The sequence below is a fragment of the Chlorocebus sabaeus genome, chromosome 8 (genome assembly GCF_047675955.1).
Source record: "Chlorocebus sabaeus isolate Y175 chromosome 8, mChlSab1.0.hap1, whole genome shotgun sequence".
NCBI classification, from domain to species: domain Eukaryota; kingdom Metazoa; phylum Chordata; class Mammalia; order Primates; family Cercopithecidae; genus Chlorocebus; species Chlorocebus sabaeus.
In genome coordinates, this window is record NC_132911.1 from 30491278 (window position 1) to 30514320 (window position 23043).

The following is a 23043-nucleotide window of genomic DNA, read 5'->3' on the forward strand; positions in this document are numbered from 1 at the left end:
TGATAAAGAGCTTCTATAAAACCCCTACAACTGACATCATACTTCCTGGTAAAAGACTGGATACTTTCCCCCTAAATTCAGGAATACAGACAAAGATGTCTGCTCTTGCCACTTCTCTTACTGGAGGTACTTAGCCAGGGCAATTACACAAAATAAGACTGGAAACAAAAAAGTAAAATTATCTCTATTCACAGATGACATGATCTTATATATAGAAAATCCCAAAGACCACTAAAAAAACTATTAGAATAATGAGTTCAGCAAGGCTGCAGGATACACTATCATTACACAAAAGTCAATTATATTTCTGTACATTTGGAATGAACAATACACTAATAAAATAAATAATTCTATTTATGATAGCACCAAAAGAATAAAATACTTAAAAATAAGCTTAACAAAAGAAGTGCAAAACTCATATTCTGAAAACTATACTTCACATCCACTAGGATGGCTATAATCAGAAAGTCAAATAAGCTATGACAAGGATATGAAGAAATTCTAACTCTCAGACACTGCTGGTGTGAATGTAAATGGTGCAGCCACTTTGGAAAATAGTTTGGCAGTTCCTCGATCAGTTACTACAGAGTCTTCATATAAACCAGCAATTCCACTCTTAGCTTTATTGTACTCAAGAGCAATGAAAACACATATCCATGTAAAAACTTGTATGCAAACATTCATAGCAGAATTTGTAATTGTCAAACGATGGAAACAACCCAAATGTTGACCAACTGATAAATACAATATGGTGCACCTATACAACAAAATGGTTTCCATAAAAAAAAATAAAGTACTGATACATGCTACAACATGGATGAACCAGGAAAACACTGTTAAGTGAAAGAAATCAGGCACAAAAAAGTCCAAAAATTATGATTTTACTTAAATGAAATGCCCTGATTAGGCATAAAAGTACATTAGTAGTTGCTTAGGGCTGGGGATCAGGGATATAATACCTTTTAAAGGGCACAAAGTTTCTTTTTCTTTTCTTTTCTTTTTTTTTTTGAGACAGAGCTTTGCTCTTTCGCCCAGGCTGGAGTGAAGTGGTGCCATCTGGGCTCACTGTATCCTCCGACCCCCAGGTTCAAGCAATTCTCCTGCCTCAGCCTCCCGAGTAGCTGGGATTATAGGCGCCTGGCACCACGCCCAGCTAATTTTTGTATTTTTAGTAGAGATGGGGTTTCACCATGTTGGCCAGGCTTGTCTCAAACTCCTGACCTCAGGTGATCCACCTGCCTCGGCCTTCCAAAGTGCTGGGATTACAGGCGTGAGCCATGGTGCACCGCACAAAGTTTCTTTAAAATGTGAGCTTAGGCTGGGTGCGGTGGCGTGCACTTGTAGTCCCAGCAACTGAAGGTGGAGATGGGAGGATTGCTTGAGCTTGGGAGGCGGAGACTGCAGTGAGCCAAGCTGTGCCACAGCACTCCAGCCTGGGTGACAGGGTGAGATCCTGTCTCAAAAACAAAACGAAGTACCTTAATTTTAAAACTGTGGTGATGATTGCACATATTTGTGAATATACTAAAAGCTACTGAATCTTACACTTTTAAATCAACTGAATTGATATACACCAACAATAGAAAATAAAACGAAATAGCTATTATTTAAAATAACATAAAATATCAAATGTTTAAAAATAAAAGGCATGTAAGATGTTACACAGAAAATTATAAAATTGAAATACATTAGAGATAACTGACATGGGAGAAATACAATGTTAATAGATTAGAAAACTCAATAAAGAAGACAATTTTCCACAAATTAATATATAGATTCAATCAATCTCAATCAAAATTCTGATAAATTTGTTGGCAGACCTTGAGAAGTTGATTCTAAAATTTCTATGAGCACCAAAAGGACCAAAAACAAAGATGAAGGATCAGTTATATAGGTATTAGTATTTTTTCTCTCATACAAAGTCCGGTATTAGTATTTTTAATGAAGTTACAATAATTAAGGCAAGATGCTCATGGCAAAACAATAGGCAAAGAGATGAACAGAAAGCCCAGTTAAGAGATCTCTGCAGCACTGCAGCCAACTGATATATTACAGAGGTGGTACTGCAGTTATCGATCAGTGGGGAAACTGGATTCTCCAATAAACTGTACTGAGACAACAATCAGGTTAGCATATGTAAACTAAAATAAATTGGGACTTTAAAAGAATCCTATCACACACAAGTCATTTCCAGGTAGGTAAAACAAAAATGGGAAAACATACTTATAAAGTTAAAAAAAAACATAGAAAAATATCTTCATGTCCTAGGAAAAGCACTCTTATGAAAGACACATGTAGTAGTACTTATAATAAAAAGACACATCTGACATCAAGAACCGCTGTTCATCAAAAAACACTTGACAAAAATGAGAATACAAAGACACAAACTCAGAGAAGACACTCGCAACACATACAACTGACCCAAGAGCCAATATCCAATATGTAAAAGAATTCCTACAAACCAATAATGAAATAAAAATTAGCTCAATTAGAAAAAGTAGATAAAAGATGTGACCAGGAATTTCAGAAAAGTGGAAAACGAATGGCCAATACACCTATCAGAAACGAACCTAACTTATTTAGCGTTTGAGGAAAAGCAAAATACAAAAGCAAATAAATCCTGCACCTACTAGTGTAGCAAAAACACTGAAAAAGTCTGACGGCACTAAGTTTGGTGAGGACACAAAAATCCTCAACTTCATTAATTAGGGAAAAACAAGTTAAAAACCACAATGAAAATAACATATCACACTCATTAGACTGGCAGAAACAAAACTTAAAAAAAAAAAAAAGCATAGTATGTGTTGGCAAGAATATAGAGTGATTATGTAATCTAATGCAAACCACTTTGGAAAATCATTTGATGCTGTCTTTCAGTTGAACATTCCTGCTGTAAATACATATTCTATGGAAAAATTCTTGGCACATATGCAATGAGACGCTTTTATGAATATTTAAAATAGCAATGTTTGGAATAAGAAGACTGGAAAGTGCCCAAATATCCTCAGTAGTATAGTGTACAGTGTGTCTACACAATGGAATACTCTCTCCATCCATTCATCCACGAAAATGAACAAACTACAGTTACACATATCAATAGGGAAGAATCACACAAACCTAATACTGAGCAAAATACCTGCAGTATGATTCTAGATCTATGAAACAGGTAAAACACAACTATTTTACCTGGAGATTCACTTTTTTTTTTTTTTTTGAGACAAGGTCTCCCTCTGTCACCTAGGCTGGAGCACAGTGGTGTGATCCTGGCTCACTGCAACCTCCACCTCCTGGGTTCAAGCGATTCTCCTTCCTCAGCCACCCGTGTAGCTGGGATTATAGGCACACGCCACCACACCTGGCTAATTTTTGTATTTTTAATAGAGTCGGGGTTTTGCCGTGTTAGCCAGGTTGGCCTCAAGTAATCTGCCCGCTTCCGCCTCCCAAAGTGCTGGGATTACAGGTATGAACCATTGTGCACAGCCAGAAAATAATACTGAGAAATTTTAAGACCAGCACAAATGCTAATCAAGTACAATCATATGTGTATCTTACCAGTTCTCTTAGGAAATCCTGTTGAGAGGAATCTCAAAGATGTCATAAGATATCCATTATCTACTTTTGAACCAAGAAATTTTACTGTTACTACAGCATATGGAAGACATTGCCTAGGTTTATCTACAGGCTTTGAAAGGACACTATATTCATAGAAGTACACCTGAAAGATAAAAAAGAAAACAGGTTCATGCTGATTAATTTTGGCAATCAGACTTGAATAAGCTCATATTTTAAAAAAATCAATATAATTGCATATTATTTATCTACTTCTATATAAACTTCTCTAGCTGCCTTGTTTAACCCTAATGTTTTTGAAGATGTACAGAATTCCTTTTTTTCCCCCACAATTTTTTTTTCTTGATAGGCTACCAATGTCTGCAGAAAAGGGCACAATTTATTTTTAAATAAAAAATATTTTTTCATTAAAAGTTAAATGTTTTCCATACAGTCTCAACTATTATATTTTATTTGGTAGAAAAAATTAGGAAAATAACAATAGGTAGTATGTTTTACATGTGGGTGCATGGATATACTTTCATAGAGAAGATTTATCTTCATTTAATCATGATTATATATAATCCATATATAATTTAATATTCTTTATAAAATTAAAGGTCCACAGAATAAGTGAAATACGATAGATTACTGTTTCATCTAATGACTAATACATAAGACTTTTCTTTTTTCCTACTTTTGCAAAGTATAGAAGATCAAAATCTTGTTTTGAAATAGCCTTGTTTTTTAAAATTAATATTATTTATGATTGATAAATCTTAACTATATATTTATGGGGCACAATGTGGTGTTTTGATATATGTATACAATGAGGAGTAATTAAATCAAGGTAATTAACATGTCCATCACCTCACCCATCACTTTTTATGGTGAAACACTGGAAATTTACTCTCAGTAATTCTGAAATAATGCATTATTATTAAGTATAGTCACCCTGCTGTGCAGCCTTGTTTAAAAGAGAAGTTGGCATATTTTGAAAGTTAGTAAATAATCTATATAATATCTAAATAAAAGTAGCCACTGTACTTTGAACAGAGCTAAATGTAAATTTTCAAACTTCTTCACTAATATTCTCATACAACAAATATTAAAATGGCTTTCGCTGTTTGCTTAAGTTTTATATTGAATGAATTAACAGGTTTTCATTTAACATTTTGGGAATGTAAGTCTTGAAACATACAATGTGAAACATGTACTTTTCAAGAAATCAAATGAATCATTAACATACTGCTGAACTGTAGGCTTGCAGTTCAATGGTATCTTTCAAAGAAGGTCCATTTCTTGACATATGGCAATCAAAGTTAGGAGAAGGATCCAAAGAAACTTTATTTTTATCCACAGAAGGCTGAATTTTCTTCACTTTTCCAAAGAGAACCTTAAAAAAAAAAAAAAAAGCCAAAAAAAGTACGTAAAAATATACCAAGACATTTCTAAACTGTCACATTTCAAACATAAAAGGCCAACGTTGTTTTGTTTTTCTGAGACAGGGTCTAATTCTGTTCACTCCAGGCTGGAGTTGCAGCCTTGACTTCTCAGGCTCAAGCGATTCTCCCACCTCAGCCCCGCTGAGTAGCTGGGACCATAGGTGCACATCACCATACCCAGCTAATTTTTGTAGGGAACAGGTTTCACCATGTTGCCCAGGCTGGTCTTGAACTCCTGGGTCAAGCGATTCTCCTACCTTGGCTTCCCAAAGCACTGGGATTACAGGCATGAGCCACAGTGCCAGGGCGTGATTTTTTTAAGAAGTAGAAATATGAATGGAAAGATAATCCATTTTCTGGATGAATGGGATGACTCAACGTGGCAATTATGCCAATTCTCCCCCAAACTAAACTCTAAGATTAGAGTAATTCCAATAAAAATTTCAGAGAATCTTTTTTTTTTTTTTTTTTTTTTTTTTTTTTAGACAGAGTCTCACTCTGTCACCCAGGCTGGAGTACAGTGGTGTGATCTTGGTTCACTGCAGCCTCCGTCTCTTGGGTTCCAGCGATTCTCCTGCCTCAGTCTCCTGAGTGGCTGAGATTACAGGCATGTGCCACCATGCCCGGCTCATTTTTGTATTTTTAGTAGAGATGGGGTTTTGCCATGTTGGCTAGGCTGGGCTCGAACTCCTGACCTCAGGTGATCTGCCCACCTTGGCCTCCGGAAACACTGAGATTACAGGCGTGAGCCACCGCACCTGACTGAGAATCTACTTTTAAAAATGGGGTATAATTTAAAAATGTACTTGGAAGACAAGAATAGCTCAGAAATTTTTTTAAAGTCTGGGTTAGTAATTGACAATGATGGAACAGGACAAGTGACTTGCAATTCTGGATATAGAAACATTTTTAAAAAGGATGGTACTACCACAAGAAAAAGCAGAGAAAAGACCAAAATGAATAAAAAACAGAATGAAAGAAAAAGCCTGGAGTAAGCCCACAGATGTATTAAAAATACTAAAAATACAGTATATTGTATTAAAAACACCATTTGAAATAAGAAGTGATTATTCAATTAATGATGTAGGACAACAGAAAAAATTAAATTCTTTTCTTATCATGTTAAATATTTAAGTATTAAAAATACAATGAAAATACTGTAGAAAGAAACATAGGCCAATATTTATTCAATCTCGAAGTGGTAAGTATTTTCTAAGAATATGTGCCAATAAAATGAAACAAAAACATGTAAACTTCACAACACAGTATTCTAAAATTTCTGCCCATAAACAACAAATGATTTAAAAACTAAAACCATGAATATAAATGACAGTATTTTATTACTGTTATTTTAAATAGATTAATACGTTCACTCAACAATCAAAACAATACTAAGAATAAAGTGGTATCCTGAATTGGATCCTGGAACGCAAACATACATAAGCAGAAAAATTAGCAAAAGCCAAATAAAGTCTGTAATTTAGTTAACGGTGTGACAATGTCAGTTTCTTAGTTTTGACAATCATGCTGTATTTATGTAAAATTTAACATCAGAAGAAGTTGGGTGCATTATATACAAGAGCTGTCTTTACTATCTTTGTAACTTTTCCATAAATCTAACATTATTCTAAGTATACTAAAAAATTAAAAACGTGAAATGATAAAACATTATATAGAGAGAAGCCTAGCTCTTAAAATATGCTTTAGGCAATAGATAATGCTCACACACCAACGCAAAAAAGGGAAAAAAAAAAAAACCCCAAAACTGTCAAGGAATATAAATAAGCAGTTCACTAAATACAGTCAGCAAATATATTCAACAGAAACTTTAAACTCAGGAATAATCATAATGAAGAAATAATTAAACCAATAATGAGAAACTACCACACATTAGACTGGCAAAAGTTTTTTTTAAAAGTTCAGTATAGGCTGGGTGCAGTGGCTCAAGCCTGTAATCCCAGCACTTTGGGAGGCCGAGACGGGAGGATCACGACGTCAGGAGATCGAGACCATTCTGGCTAACATGGTGAAATCCTGTCTCTACTAAAAAATACAAAAAACTAGCCGGGCGAGGTGGCGGGCGCCTGTAGTCCCAGCTACTCGGGATGCTGAGGCAGGAGAATGGTGTAAACCCGGGAGGCGGAGCTTGCAGTGAGCTGAGATCTGGCCACTGCACTCCAGCCTGGGTGACACAGCGAGACTCTGTCTCAAAAAAAAAAAAAAAAAAAAAAAAGTTCAGTATAATATATAGGTTTACTGAGGTTGTAAGATAACAGACATTCTTTTTTTAAAAATGTTTTATTTTCTTTTTAATTGATATGTAACAATTGTCCATATTTGTAGGGTACAATGTGATGTTTTGATATATGTATACATTGTGTAATGATCAAATCAGGGTATTTAGTATATCCATCACCTCAAACCTTTATTTCCTCATGGTGAGAACATTCAAAATCCTCTTCTAATTATTTTGAAATATGTAATAGAATACTGATAACTATAGTCATTCTGTTGTGCAACATAGCACCAGAACTTTTTTTTTACAAGAAAAAAAAACCCATCAAAAAGTGGGCAAAGGATATGAACAGACACTTCTCAAAAGAAGACATTTATACAGCCAACAGACACATGAAAAAATGCTCATCATCACTCGCCATCAGAGAAATGCAAATCAAAACCACAATGAGATACCATCTCACACCAGTTAGAATGGCAATCATTAAAAAGTCAGGAAACAACAGGTGCTGGAGAGGATATGGAGAAATAGGAACACGTTTACACTGTTGGTGGGACTGTAAACTAGCTCAACCATTGTGGAAAACAGTGTGGCAATTCCTCAAGGATCTAGAACTAGAAATACCATTTGACCCAGCCATCCCATTACTGGGTATATACCCAAAGGATTATAAGTCTTGCTGCTATAAAGACACATGCACACGTATTTTTACTGCGGCACTATTCACAATAACAAAGACTTGGAATCAACCCCAATGTCCATCAGTGACAGACTGGATTAAGAAAATGTGGCACATATACACCATGGAATACTATGCAGCAATAAGAAAGGATGAGTTCGTGTCCCTTGCAGGGACATAGATGCAGCTGGAAACCATCATTCTCAGCAAACTATCCCAAGAACAGAAAACCAAACACTGCATGTTCTCACTCATAGGTGGGAACTGAACAATGAGATCACTTGGACACAGGAAGGGGAACATCACACACCGGGGCCTATTGTGGGGAGGAGGGAGGGGGAAGAGGAGGGATAACATTAGGAGATATACCTAATGTAAATGACGAGTTAATGGGTGTAGCACACCAACATGGCACAGGCATATATAGGTAATAAACCTGCATGTTGTGCACATGTACCCTAGAACTTAAAGTATAAAACTTAAAGTATAAAAAAAAAAAAAAAAGAAATTAAAACAAACAAACAAAAAACAGGCATTCTTATACACTGTGGATGGAAATGTCCATTAGTGCAACCTTTCTCAGGACAGTTGAGCATTACACAATCAAAAGATGTAAAAATGTACATACTTTTGATTTCTAATTTGACACCTAGGAATAAACCAATTAATTCTCAGCAAAGAATCATTTGTGTGTGTAAAATGTACCAACAAGGACAATCTATGTAGTATTTAAGAATATAAAAACAAAACAAACTAAACACCAAATAACTTATATCCTAACATTACAGAACTTGTTGGGCAAATATGGCAGGTCTATAGTATAACACTATGCAGCTGCTCAAAAGGATATTACAAAAGAACACTTAAGGGCTTAGAAAATGTTTATTGTGTAATATAATCACTGAGAAAAGCAAGTAAAATACAAAGCAACAACTAACTTTAATTACAACTATACCTGCATGTCTATATACATGAATAGATGACTAACACACATACACAAAAAACCCTGTGGTTACTGCTGGGCGTTTTGGACCCTTTACAACGTTTCAAATTTTCTAAAATCCTTATCTATTACTTTTTAACATAAAAGTAAATTATGCTTAATTTGATATTTGATATCAAAAAAATTGTAAGGAATTATGTCACAGGAACCATTGATCTTCTGTAGCTATATACACAATTCCAAGCTGTTTTCATGCAAATCAGGATACCTACTGAGATTTTAATAGTCCTGGCAAAGCTTAACCAGAGTAAATTTTTTTTTCTTTTCCTCCCCCTTAGATTTCTCTTTACGCTTATTTCTCCAAGAAAAACGACCAGAGTAAATCTTAACCAATTTATCTGTGGATGCCTGCGATTCTGCTATGAGACTTATTTTTAAGATTCTGAAGAGCTTTTACAATTTCAGAAAAGTTGTAAAAATAGTTTAGAGGTCAATTGGGAAGGTGGTAGAGTAGGAGGTACCAGAAATCTGTCTCCCCACATAGACAATAACTGCACTGGTAAAATCTGTCTGGTGTAACTATTTTGGAACTCTGGAGCCTATTGAAGGCTTGCAACTTTCAGGGGAACACTTGGGTAGCATACAGGTTAAGCATCCCTTATCCAAAATGCTTAAAACCAGAAGTGTTTCAGATTTTGAATTTTTTTGAATTTCAGAATATTTGAATTATACTTACCAGTTAAGCATCCCTAATAAGGAAATCTGAAACTCTAAATGCTCCAATTAGTATTTCCTTTGAGTGTAATGTTGGCACTCAGAAAATTTCAAATTTTGGAGCATTTCAGATTTCAAATTTTTGGATTAGGGATGCTCAACCTGTATTATGGTTAATTTCAGTCAATTTCAGTTCTCAGCATAGTGGCAGTCACTCTTGGTGCCCCATGGCAGGCAGCTGTACAGTGTTCCTGGAGCAGCTTGTACATGTGTTCCTGGCCATAATTTTTGAAGGCCAGAGTGGGCAATAATAAATATAGGGGATATGTGTTCTCATCACTGAGTGCTGCTTCTATTAATAACAGAGGAGTAGCCAGAAGTGGCAGGCTGCATCTATACCATTGTTGCAAGCCCCTCTTGGCCTGGCTGAAATGACACCCATGGGATTAAAGAGCCAGTGCCTTTTTTCCCTTCTTCATTTTTTTCTTTTCCCCTATTTTGGAATCAGACATAAAAAAATACTACACTCAAAAGCAACCACAGATGCAGGACAAATTAGAAAATCAGCACACAGAGGGAAAGGTGCAAGCTCAGAAAAGTCTGAGAAGTTTATACCTCAGATTGATTCTTTGCACAGAGATAGCCTACAACAATCAAAAAACAGAAACACAAAACCACAACCAAACCCTGGGAGGAGATGATTTCCAGAGTTATCACATTATTAGATGAAATGTCCAGTTTTCCAAAAAAAAAAATCACCAGGCGTATAAAGAAACAGAAAAGTATAGCCCATTCAAAGGAAAAAAATAAACAGAAATTGTCCCTGAAAATGACCTGATGGCTGATCTATTAGAAAAAGACTTTAAAACAACTGTCTTAAAGATGCTCAAAGAGCTAAGTATGTGCAGATAGTAAAAAACAATGTATGAACAAAATGGAAATATCAATAAAGAGAAAACTTAAAAACCAAAAAGAAATCCTATAGCTGAAAAGTACAGTAACTAAAACGAAAAGCTCTCTAGAGGGGTTTAAAGGCAGATTTGAGCAGGCAAGAGAAAGAATAAGTGATCTTAAAGATTGGAAAATGAAAATTATTGAGTCTGAGGAACAAAGAGAAAAAAGACTAAAAAAAAAAAAAAAGTGAACAGAGCCTAAGGGACCTGTGGGGCACCATCAAGCGTAAGAACATATACGCTGTGGGAATCTGAGAAGGAGAGAGAGAAAAAGGGCAGAGGGAGTATTTGAAGAAACGAAGGCTGAAAACTTCCCAAATCTGATGAAAGACATATATATAAACATCTAAAAAGTAGGTAGGAGGATCGCTAGAGCCCGGGAGTCTGCAGCTACGTCCTCAGGGAAAAAAAGAAAAGAAAGTTTTTACTGTAGCCAGCAAACTATCCTTCAGAAATGAAGGAGAAATAGAAGGGATACTTTCCCAGACCAAAAAAAAAAAAAGGCTGAAGGAATTTATTGTTATCAGACCAGTCCTACAAGAGATACTAAAGGGAGCTGTTCAAAACCAAAAGGATGCTAATATGATTGCTATACTGATACTGTAATCACGATGTATAAACCACTTGTATCTTTTTAAAAGACAAAATGAAAAAAACTTAACCACAATTTTTAAAAGACAAGCAATATACATAATACAAATTGTGATTATCGAAAATTCAAAATGTGGGAAGAAAAGGAAACTGGTGTGTATAGGTTTTTTTTCTTTGCAATTACAGTTAAGCTGTATCAGTTTAAAATAACTTGCTATAACTACAAAATGTGTTATGTAAGCCTTAGGGTAACCAAAACGCAGAAACACTAAAAATAAAAATCAATGAATTAAAACATACTACCAGAGAAAATAAAACACAAAGGAAGACAGGAAGAAAGAGTTATGAAACAACTAGAAAACAAGCAACAAAATGGCAGTAGTAAGTTGTTACCTATCAACAACAACATCGTAAGCTGACAGAATCCTATTAGCACCTCAAAGAACTAGAAAGTGAGAGCAAACCAAACCCAGAATTAGTAGGGGGAAATACATAATAAAGATCAGAGAAGAAATAAAATTAAAACTAAAAACAAAAATCACTGAAACAAAAAAGTTATTTTTTTAAAAAAGGTAAACAGAATATATAAACTATTACTTAGACTAAGAAAATAAGACAGAAGACCCAAATAAATAAAATCAGAAACTAAAAGAAAACATAATAACTGAAACAACAGAAATAAAAAGGATCGTTAGAGACTAGTATGATAACTATACAGCAATAAATTGGAAAACCCCAAAGAAACAGATATTTTCCTGGACATCCAACCTATTGAGACTGAACCATGAAGAAACAGAAAACTTGAACAAATAAATAACGAGTGACAAGATCAAAACAGTAATAAAGTCTTCCGACAAAAAAAAGCCCAGGTCCTGATGGCTTCACCACTAAATTCTAAACAACATTAAAGAATAATACCAATTCTAATCAACCTATTCCAAAAAATTGAAGGGGAGGAGATACTTCCAAACTCATTCCACAAGGCCAGTATTGCCTTGATGCCAAAACCAAAGACAACAAAAGAAGCTATGGGCCAATACTCCTGATGAACAGAGATGTAAAAATCCTCAACAAAATATTAGCAACTGAATTCAACAACATATTAAAAATATCATTCATCATGACCAAGTGGGATTCTTACCAGGGATGCAAGGATGGTTCATCTTATGCAAATCAATAAATGTGATAAATCACATCAAGAGAATCAAGGACAAAAACCTATCATTTCATTAGATGCTGAAAAAAGCAGTAAAACCCCTTCACAAAAAGTCCCAACAAATTGGGTATAGAAGGAATATATCTCAAAACAATAAAACTCATATATGACAAACCCACAGCTAATATACTGAATGGGGAAAAATTGAAAGCCTTTTTACAAGGATCTGGAAGAAGACAAGGATGCTCACTTTTACCATTTCTATTCAATATAGCTCTAAAAGTACTAGCCAGAGCAATCAGGCAAGTGAAAAAAATAAAGTGCATCAAAATGGGAAAAGAAGTAGTCAAATTATCCTTGTTTGTAGATGACACGATCTTATATTTAGGAAAACCTAGTGTCATTAAAAAAAACCCTCTTAGAACTGATAAATTTAGTAAAGTTGCAGGACACAAAATCAACAAACACTCATCAGTAGTATTTCTATATGATAATAGTTATTGATCTAAAAAGGAAATCAGGAAAGCAATCTCATTTACTACAGTTACAAATGCTGCACTCTGAGCTTGCACCACTGAACTCCAGCCTGGGTGACGGAGTGACACTCTCTCAAAAAAACGAAAAAAAATGGAAGGGAGAAAGGGAGAAAAAAGAAGAAAACAGGAGAAAGGGGAAAGGGGAAAGGAAAAAGAGGAAAGGGGAAAGGGGAAGGGGAAGCGGAAGGGAAGGGAAGGAACACTTACCACTGATGTTTGGAAAATGCTAATTTGGAAAACTAGAAAGTACAGAAAACTATACTGTCATGATCCGAAGATCATCACTTATAACTAAGCACATTTTATATCGTCTTGATATCTCATTTTTTAAAAATTTAAAAAGTTAAACATGATGGCATAAGCATTTTCCCACATCTTTAAAAATTCTCCATAAATCTAACTGCAACAGATACCTCTTATTTCAGAGACATAATATGTGATACATTCATAATACACTATTGCTGGACATTTATGTGGTGGCCAATTTTCTTCAATAAGGCTTTGAGACACACACACACACACACACACACGCATGCACGCACACATGTACAAAATAGTTCAAAGGTCCCATATACCATGTGCCCAGCTTTTCTTAACGTTAACATCTTACATAACCATAGCAAAATCATCAAAATTAAGAATTTAACATTGATACAATACTATTAACTAAAATAAACTGCAGGAGTTTAAAAATAACTAGCTTAAACCAAAATTATTATAATATAATGCTTTAGAGGAGGGTATGTAAAACACTGTAATACTTATGATGATAGAAACAAGAGAGTAAAAGGTGGGTCAATTAGAACAGAAAAATATATATATTGGGAAGACAAAGATGGAGGCTGCCTTTGCTTTTTTTTTTGGCTTTGTGTTGCACACGCAAGTAAAGAGGAAAGGAGAAAATTTTGAATAATGATGACAAAAATAATAAAAATAATTATTACTTATTTAATAGACTGGAATTTAAAAACATTAACACTTTATATGGAAAGGATAATATGTTCAGGTCAATTTAAACCAAACTGTCCATATACTTAATATTTGTTTTATGATACCTACCTTAAAAATTAAAATACTTTCTACAGTAATGCTTCGACTATGAGAATAATTCAAGGCAATATCAACATGTCTAAACATATAAATTCCAAGAAGAGGATTTCCTAGTATCTTCAATGTAGATGCTCTGGTACTTATTCCATTCTGATATATCTGGGCTACATCACTCTGCGGAAGTGCTAAAAAGCAGAAATTTTCTTCAAGTTCTCTGCAATGTCTTCCACTTTCACGCATCTCTGACCTAATGTAAAACAAACAATGTATACAGTTAAAGATAAATATCAACAAAATTTTCAAGAAGATACATATTTCCACTGACCATAAGAGAAGTATTGATATTCAGAGGTATTACTATACTATGATGATAAATTAGGTTGAAAAATCATCTTAGAAACAAATTCAGGATTATTTATCCAAGATTTATGAACATTATTATCATCCCTGGTCTAAAATAACAGGGGCTAACATTTCTTAAATGCTGCTAGTGTAACCAGTACAAAGTCTTAAACTTTACATGCATCTTCTCATTTCATTCTCAACCTCCCAAGAAGTTTTTATAGTTTATTTTGTTGCTATCGACATTTTTAAAATGAGGAAAATAGGTTCAGAAAGTTAAATCTTGCTAAAGTAGGAAAATGACAAAGGAGTTGGAATTATATATGCCAATTCTTGTCTGTCAGGTTCCAGAGCTCACATTTTTGTTAATTGTGTTATGGAGGGAAGAACATGCATTTTCTAAACAAAATACCTTGTCTACATCTATGTATCTCTACACATCTATAGACACAAACACACACACATATGCACACACATAGTCAATTATTAGGGACGTTCTCCATTCTTCAGGGATTTAGGTAACAGCTGGGAGAAACAAGCTAATATTTGATTACAGGATCTTATCTTAGGTAAAGAAAATTATGAATCAACCTCAGAAAAGACTATAATCTGAAGTATAGAAAGCCCCAATTCTACTACTTCCACTACGAGACCCATTTAAACATATAAAATATATATCCCTTCCCTAAAATTGGCAGATTAGACATTCTATATGGCTTGTTCAGGAGTAGTGGCAGCAGAAATTGCCACACCAGGTGGTACAATAGAGTGGTTCAGACACTAGGGTCCAAATGATTATCTGCAATGGAGAATCTACAGAACCTAGCAAAGGAATGTATATACCACAAAAGGAAAATTGTTCTTGAGAACCACAAGGTTCCAAGATTTATTTCCTGGAACACCAGTTACAGAATTTGTTTAAAGTATACCATGCACATAAGTATTAATAAGTATATTAATACTTACTTTCAAGAATGACTCATCATTAACAGTAGGCAGGACTACAAAAGCAAGACTGACCGATTAGATAATGATCACTTCTATTTCTTGGAAATGTCAGCCTTAACTCTTGGCTCCACAAATTGGCATTTCCTGCTCTTGATTTCAACTTGACATCAGTCAATTCCGTGAACCACTAAGATTACTGTCTAAGATTCTTACACTACACATAAAAGTAACATTTGAAGGTACACCAGAATAAATTAAAAATGTATAATGTAAACTCTACAGCAGGGTTTTTCCACAGTGGCACCAGGGTATTTTGGGCCAAATTCTTTTTTTTTTTTTTTTTTTAACCTGGTCATCTCCCTGACAACCATTATATCATAAGGGTTTCAGTGGAATGAAACAAATGTAACAATAAAAATCTGATCCAGGGCCACAAAACCCTCTGTAAATTGAAGTAGAAAATATTCCCTGGAGTTTTGTATTGGTAATTATACTACTAATACTTTTTATTTTTCAGTGTGTCTTCAGAATTATATTTGGAAAAAAAAAGGGCCTGAATATGTTAGTAAAAAAATGACCTATAGAAAAGTTAGTTTTTGATCCATTTCTGCCTCTAAAAATTTCATAAAAGGTTGGCTTTCCAAATTTATTCAGACATGATCTAAACCATGACTTTAAATGACAGAAACTCTGAGTCTCAAGACTTCCATTTCAGAAACAATAGGTAAAATGGGCCTAAAGACTCTTTTCTGTGCCCAGTAACATGTAATTGAAACTGTGTCCCCAAGAAATAAAGAAACCATTGACTAGTAGAAATTCTTAAGCTTGCAGGATGGCATATAAGAAAACTTACTGAAATACTCAAATTTCCTCCGCTTGTAACAACACTGGCTGAAATCATTTGGAACCAATATGGCCAAACGAAGTTTATACAGAATGAGCTTGCTGACATCACAGCCTGAATTTCCACTGTGTGTTTTATACTAACTCTCCCCAAATTTGCACATGGGACCCATAAGGAGGCATAAAGAGACAACTATGCATGCCCAAGGACTTTCTACACCTCCCTTTCCTTCCACCAATCACCTAAAGATCCTAGAATTCACCCCCAAACCATTTCTAATAAAATTACTGCTTTGAAGCTAGCATGGGGAGACAGATTTAGGCTTGACCTCCTGTCTCCTTGTGAGTCTACCTGCAATAAAAGCTTTTCTTTTCTCAAAAACCCAGTATCCCAGTACTGACTTCTAGTGCATCAGGCAGGGAGTTTCACCTGCTTGATAAATAACTGGGTAAGAATCTGAAGAACTAGCAAATACAAAGTACTCTTTTACCAAAAGACATTAATAAGCATCAGAATCTGTGCTAATATTTATATTATCTTAAATTTTAAAAATATATAAAATAATTTTCTAGAAATGTTTCCCCATGTTTTTCTGCAGCAATACTAACGAGGGATAGATGTCAAAGTCTGTCACCTCTGAAGCCTGCATGTACTTTAAGCTCTGGGGTGGAAAGCTCAAAATCAACACAACACTCAAGTCTTAGAATTTGTAGTTATACTCTTGCTTGTGGGTTTCTAATTTTGGTCATTACTTTTTAACTAATATTTTATTAAATATTAAGTAAATAAATGTAAAAGACAGATGAGAAAACTCATATGATAGAGAAGCTGAGTGGATGAAATAGAATTGGAATCTTGTATATCTTTCTGTAGACCAGGAACTCTTAATTTACTCTGTGCTAACATGCTGTCTCATTTAAGCCAACTACAACAAAGTATAAGTGCTTTGGATGGAATGCCTATGTCATAGTTAATTACATCATTTACAATAGGTTCCAAGACAACCTACATATAGTAGGTAATTTTTTGTTCAGTAAATGAAACTCTGGAAAGTATTTTATCTCTAAGTTTAAGTGGAAACACAAGTTCATACAAGGTATTTAGCTATGGGGTGGGGGTTGCCTAAAGTAGAGATTAAAAGTATTCAAGTAAGTTTTTTTTTTATAATAAAGAAAATAAAACTATTTCTTTGGAGATCTTTAAAGAGAACTTAATAATTTTCAAATCCATCAGATTGCTAGTGATAAGAACTCAGTACCCAGCTGGCCCAAAGTACAATATAAGAACCAAAACGCTGACAGCTAAGAGAAATTGGGATTCCACAATATTTAAGAAATGTGCTAATGCCACCCAACTTCAGATATAAGACTTCGTTTCCTTTGCTGCTATAACAAATTCTCACAAACTTAATAGATTAAAAAGCATAAATTTATTATTTTAGTTACATAGAGAAGTCAGACATGACTCTCACTGGGCTAAAATCAAGGTGTCATCTGTCTGGACTGTGTTCCTTTCTGAGGTTCTAGGGGAGGATCTTTTTCCAAGCTGGCAGAATTGAATTACCAGCAGTTGTAGGATTGAGGTCTCCATTTCCTTGCTGGCTGTTAGCTAAGGACATCTCCCAGCTTTTAGAAGTTATCCACAATCCTTGGCTCATAATCTCCTTTTTTCATCTTCAAAGCCAGAAAAGGCAAGCTGAGTCCCCCTCATATCTCTTTTTTCTTTCATTTCTGCTCTCTGATCCATTCTTCTGCTTCCCTCTTCTGTTATTAAAAGCTCCTGTGATTAAACTGGGCCCACTAAGATCACCTCGGATACTCACCCATCTCCAGGTCTGTAACCTCGATCACACCTGCAAAGTCCTTTCTGCCATGTAAGGATGTAAGGTGATATATTCACAGTTTCTGGGGATTAGGATGTGGACATCTTTGGGGGAGTATTATGCTGCTCACCACAGGCAGATTCTGAACTTGGCCCCTCAATGATATGAGGAACGTGTTTTTCCCCACAACTCTCCCTCTGCTGTGCAGAGCTTTATCTTTATCCCCATCCGGCTCCCATCATGGTCGCAAGAAGGAAGCTGGTAGCAACTAGGCTTCCTTGCTCACAGCCACAAGAGGATTTCCAAGCAAGTCTTATCCTATGTTTATTTAAATATAATGACTATTGCCAGGCGCAGGGGCTCACACCTGTAATCCCAGCACTTTGGAAGGCTGAGGTGGTGGGATCACGAGGTCAGGAGATCAAGATCATCTTGATCTTGATCTTCATCAAGACGGTGAAACCCTGTCTCCACTAAAAATACCAAAAGTTAGCCGGGCGTGGTGGCAGGCGCCTGTAGTCCCAGCTACTTGAGAGGCTGAGGCAGGAGAATGGCCTGAACCAGGTAGGCAGAGCTCGCAGTGAGCCGAGATCGTGCCACGACACTCCAGCCTGGGCGACAGAGTGAGACTCCGTGTCAAAAAAAAAAAAAAAAAAGACTAGGCTTGTACATCAATAAACTCACAAAGCAAGGGGAACTGGACAAAAAATGGTTAGGCTAATTATAAAAGATGATCTAGAATTGTTAGGAAAACTGCAGTCTACTCATTTGGCTACCCTTTTTCCTACATACCCTACTTCTAACACATATACTTTCAAAAGTGCTCATTTACACAAAGTACTTTCAATCTACCTCACAAGGAGGGAACAACCCAAAGTCTCATTGAATTACTACATCCAACTCCAGATCCATGATGATCACATGGATGAAATACCTTCGTTTCCAACAGTTCTGGATATAGACCTAAATAACCAACATTCATTTAGGTGACATATGGCTAAGTTTAAATTATCTAAACCCAAAATACAATGGTGGAGGAAAAAAAAACCTGAATTCTAAAAAGTAAAGAATGCTAACAATTGTCAGTATTAACTTGTCCTTGGCATATATATCCTTCTGTAAAGAAGCAGCTGGGATTTCTTGCTCTCAAAATTCCAAAGGCTAGTAACCATAGCAGGAGATCTTGTTCAGACAATGGTTGAGACTAAGAATATCCGTCTCTTGGCAACAAGTCTCTGGGACCTCCCCATCATCCAAGGCCCACAATCTATAATGAACTTCATGTACTGAATTTCAATTTGAAACCATCAATTTCTACCCCCAGATTGCATTTAAAATACAGTCATGTGCTATAATAGACATTTTTGTTAATGGCAAACCAAAAATACAATGGTGGTCCCATAAGATTACAACGGAGCTGAAAAATTCCTATTGCCTAGTGATATCTTAGGTCTCATAATGTCATAGCGTAATGCATTACTTTCATGTCTGTGGTGATAGTTGTGCACTGCCAGTCCTATAAAAGTATAGCATGTATGATTATGTACAATACACAATACTTGATAATAATAAGTGACTATGTTGTTGGTTTATGTATTTAGTATACTATACTTTTTATTATTATTTTAGAGTAGATTATCTCTTCTTATTAAAGCAAATTAATCGTAAGACAGCCTCAGGCTGGTCCTTCAGGAAGTATTCCTGAAGAAGGCATTGTTATCACAGAAGATGACAGCTCCATGCATGTTACTGCACCTGAAGACCTTCCAGTGGGACAGATGCGGAGGTGGAAGTCAATGATATTGATGATCCTGATCCTGTGTAGGTTTAAGCTCATGTGTGTGTTTGTGTCTTAAGTTTTTTAATAAAGAGTTCTAAAAGTTAAAAAAAATAAAAAAATAGAAAAACGTGTATAAAATAAGGATAAAATAAAAATATTTTGTACAGTTGCACAATGTATTTTAAGCTAAATGTTATTAAAAAAGGGTAAAAAAGGGTCAAAAAGTTAAACTTTTAAAGTTTATAAAATAAAAATATTACAGTAAGCTAAGGTTTATTATTGAGAAAATAAAAAAACACATTTAGTGTAGCCTAAGTGTACAGTGTTTATAATGTCTACAGCGGTAACAGGCTATGCCATACAGCTGAGGTGTATAAGTAGGCTACACCATCTAGGTTTGTGTAAGTCCACTCTATGATGTTCACACAATGACAAAATTGCCCAATGATGCATTTCTCACAACATATTCCTGTCATTAAGCAACGTGTATCTTTACTGTATAAACTTGAGGTAGTTCCACTTACTAGGCAGGAAATACTCAAAAGGAGGTATTTTCTCCAAATAGGAGAAAGGAGGTATTTGGGAAAAGGTTCAGGCAACAGATTCGTGCTTTACCACATCCTTATCCCCTGTTAAATCTCATTTCTTTTAAACCCATATTCACCCTAACTTTGGAAACGATTAATTCTCTACTTCAAGCTAATCTTGCAAAGCTGAACTGTGAAACTAGGCCACAAACAGAGTGACTCTTTTTTATTGAATCTGAATTTTCTATGATTGAAAAAATGATCTTTCTTGGGTCTAAACGGGAAATGGTGAAGGCACTCTAATATGCTGAGTTTTCGGTAGAATTTTTCTCAAAAACTACAGCCTCATGAAACACAGGTTCTGTGTCCCAAGGTACAGATTATCACCAACTTCCCATTTGGGAATTCTGCAGTGGGGCGGAGAGGGGGGTCCTCATTGCCCTCTTCCCTTGAACTAAATCCATATTTTAGAATGTCTTTCCTACAAGTACCCCTTTCCCAGTACCAAATTCAGTTTCAGTTGGGTTACTGTTGACTTCAAGTACAGAAACCCGTTCAAATTGGCTTGTGTTGCCAGACTCAGTTTTGCACTTTGAACACAAAACAAGATAAAACTCAAAATATACTAGGAGAATGAGACACAAATCAATATATTGTAGTAAGTACCATAAAATGAGTATAAATAACTATGGGAAACAAATGAGTTTTTGTCTAATTGGGCAAACAGCCAGGAAAACAATAAATCCTATACATGTTGGTCATTTACAATGTTCTAACATGTCCTGTCTATCACTGGGTACTTGTTCTAACTTTTCTGTAACACTAACAGGGAGAAATAACTGGTTTGAAAGGACACAAATTTTAATGTCCAAAATAAGCAAAACCAAAGAACAGTGTCAGGAATTCATTTTGGATCAAACTGTTTTTCAACTTGGAAGTCACTGGATATACCTAGCCCTTTTTACCCACAAAACTGTGTTTTTTAGAGGAAAGGCAACATGCCACAACAGTTTTGTTTTTTTTTTGAGATGGAGTTTCACTCTCGTTGCCCAGGCTCGAGTGCAATAGCGCGATCTCAGCTCACTGCAACCTCCGCCTCCCAGGTTCAAGCGATTCTCCTGCCTCGGCCTCCCTAGTAGCTGGGATTACAGATGCCCGCCACCACGCCCAGCTAATTTTTTGTACTTTTAGTAGAGATGGGGTTTCTCCATGTTGGTCAGGCTGGTCTCAAACTCCCGACCTCAGGTGATCCAGCCGCCTCAGCCTCCCAAAGTGCTGGGATTGGATTATAGGCATGAACCACCACGCCCGGCTAACAAATTCTATCATTCCCATTAACTGCAAATCTCCAAACTGACACCAAGTGTGGCGGCATGTTTGAGTCAAGAGGAATCAATTCTAAAATAAACAAGTTGAAACATTCCAAAACGAGTTCCACATGTAGGTCTATCAAGCTCTAGTTAGGTTTTAAGTTAAACAGTGAGAAATGGCAAAGGAGACAAGTTAGAAGAAAATAAAGAAACGCTAAATTGTGCTCAAACAAAATCTATACCTATAAATAAAAAATGCTTACAATGAAAACTTTGCATATGATTTTATTCTTATGAAAATGACAATAATATGCCGTCCAAAGAAGCTGGAGAAGTACTTTAAAAAACTGTGTGAGAAATGGCATCAACATAGAAAGGATAGTTCTAGTGGAATAGCTGGAAAAAGCCAGCTACAATCCTCCCAAATTAAAACATCAACCCAGTCTCTTAAGGGCTGGGTTCAAGAGTAAAAAGGAGTTACTTTTTGATTACTTCGACTGCTGTTTTACATTATCTAGGAGGTGTGAGGGATCTACAAACTGGCTGCTTAATAAAGGTGCTGATGCATGTTTCTGAAAAATTTATCAAGGTTAGAAAATTGGAAGGGGGTGTCTGAAATCTCACTACATTAATACATAAAACTAATCAAATCTCACACTTAGCTTTCAATGTTACAAAAGACTATGAGAATGTAACAAAAAACAATATGTTTTCTTAGTAACAACTTACTAAATCTCAAATGGTAGAAATAAATTAGCATAAAACTCCATAGTAAGAAACACAACAAAATCTCAAACACGTTTAGATCATAGTAACTTACCTCTTAGTAGTAAAATTTTTTTCCAGCTCCTCATTGTGAACCAGTTTTGTATCCCCAAACTGCCATAATGACTGCAGATCACAGCTTACATCAAGCCTGCACTGGTTAAGAGTATCATGTATAAAACTATACTCTCTACTATTGGTGTAACAAGGTGACAAGTAAACTAAAGGTAGAAAAAGAGAAAGCAGTTGTTTGCATTTAAAATGACATTACTGGATATCTGTACAATGACAACTGTATCTCTAAGACACAAAATAACCAAGTACTGAATTTTCATAAACAACGTAAGGCAACAATTGATATTTAAGGTTCTACAACAGTAATATAGACCTCCTATACTTTATATAAATGAAAATATGAGCCATGATTTTCTCCACATACTTATTAAGAGTTCTTAAAAGTTGACACATACAAATATGACAGTCCCAGAATATTCAATTTAGGATGTTGCAACTCTGACTCTACAATGCACATCATTATACAAACCTGGCAGCTACTGTTAGTGCATGCATGTTTGACAAGTAATGATAAGGCAAACTACACATTAGAAAACGATTGGGTTATTTTGATTTGCAAAAGTACAAGAACATGTGTGTAAGATGTTGCCTGATATAGTGGCATGTGAAAGAGGAAACAGACTTTCTTAGGACAATGAGCGTCTCCAGCATTGTTGTAAATAGATGCATAAAAGGATAAAATCCTAATCCTATGGAAGTGAACTCAGAGGAAAGCAGGGAGCAAATACAATTGACTCTTGTCATTTGTGGTAGTTATATTCTACAAAGTTCCCATCAA

At 35.4% G+C, this 23043-nt stretch overlaps 1 protein-coding gene across 1 annotated transcript in view; it reads right to left on the reverse strand.

Moving 5' to 3' along the window:
* TEX15 (testis expressed 15, meiosis and synapsis associated) overlaps window positions 1–23043 on the reverse strand; it is a 59370-nt gene that overhangs the window by 20050 nt on the left and 16277 nt on the right. The window contains exons 2-5 of the mRNA XM_007962107.3: window positions 22246–22411; window positions 13862–14099; window positions 4799–4945; window positions 3553–3715 (exon numbers count right to left, since the gene is read on the reverse strand). Of these exons, the coding sequence (XP_007960298.3) occupies window positions 3553–3715; window positions 4799–4945; window positions 13862–14099; window positions 22246–22411 (714 nt within the window). The remainder of the gene's footprint in view (window positions 1–3552; window positions 3716–4798; window positions 4946–13861; window positions 14100–22245; window positions 22412–23043) is intronic.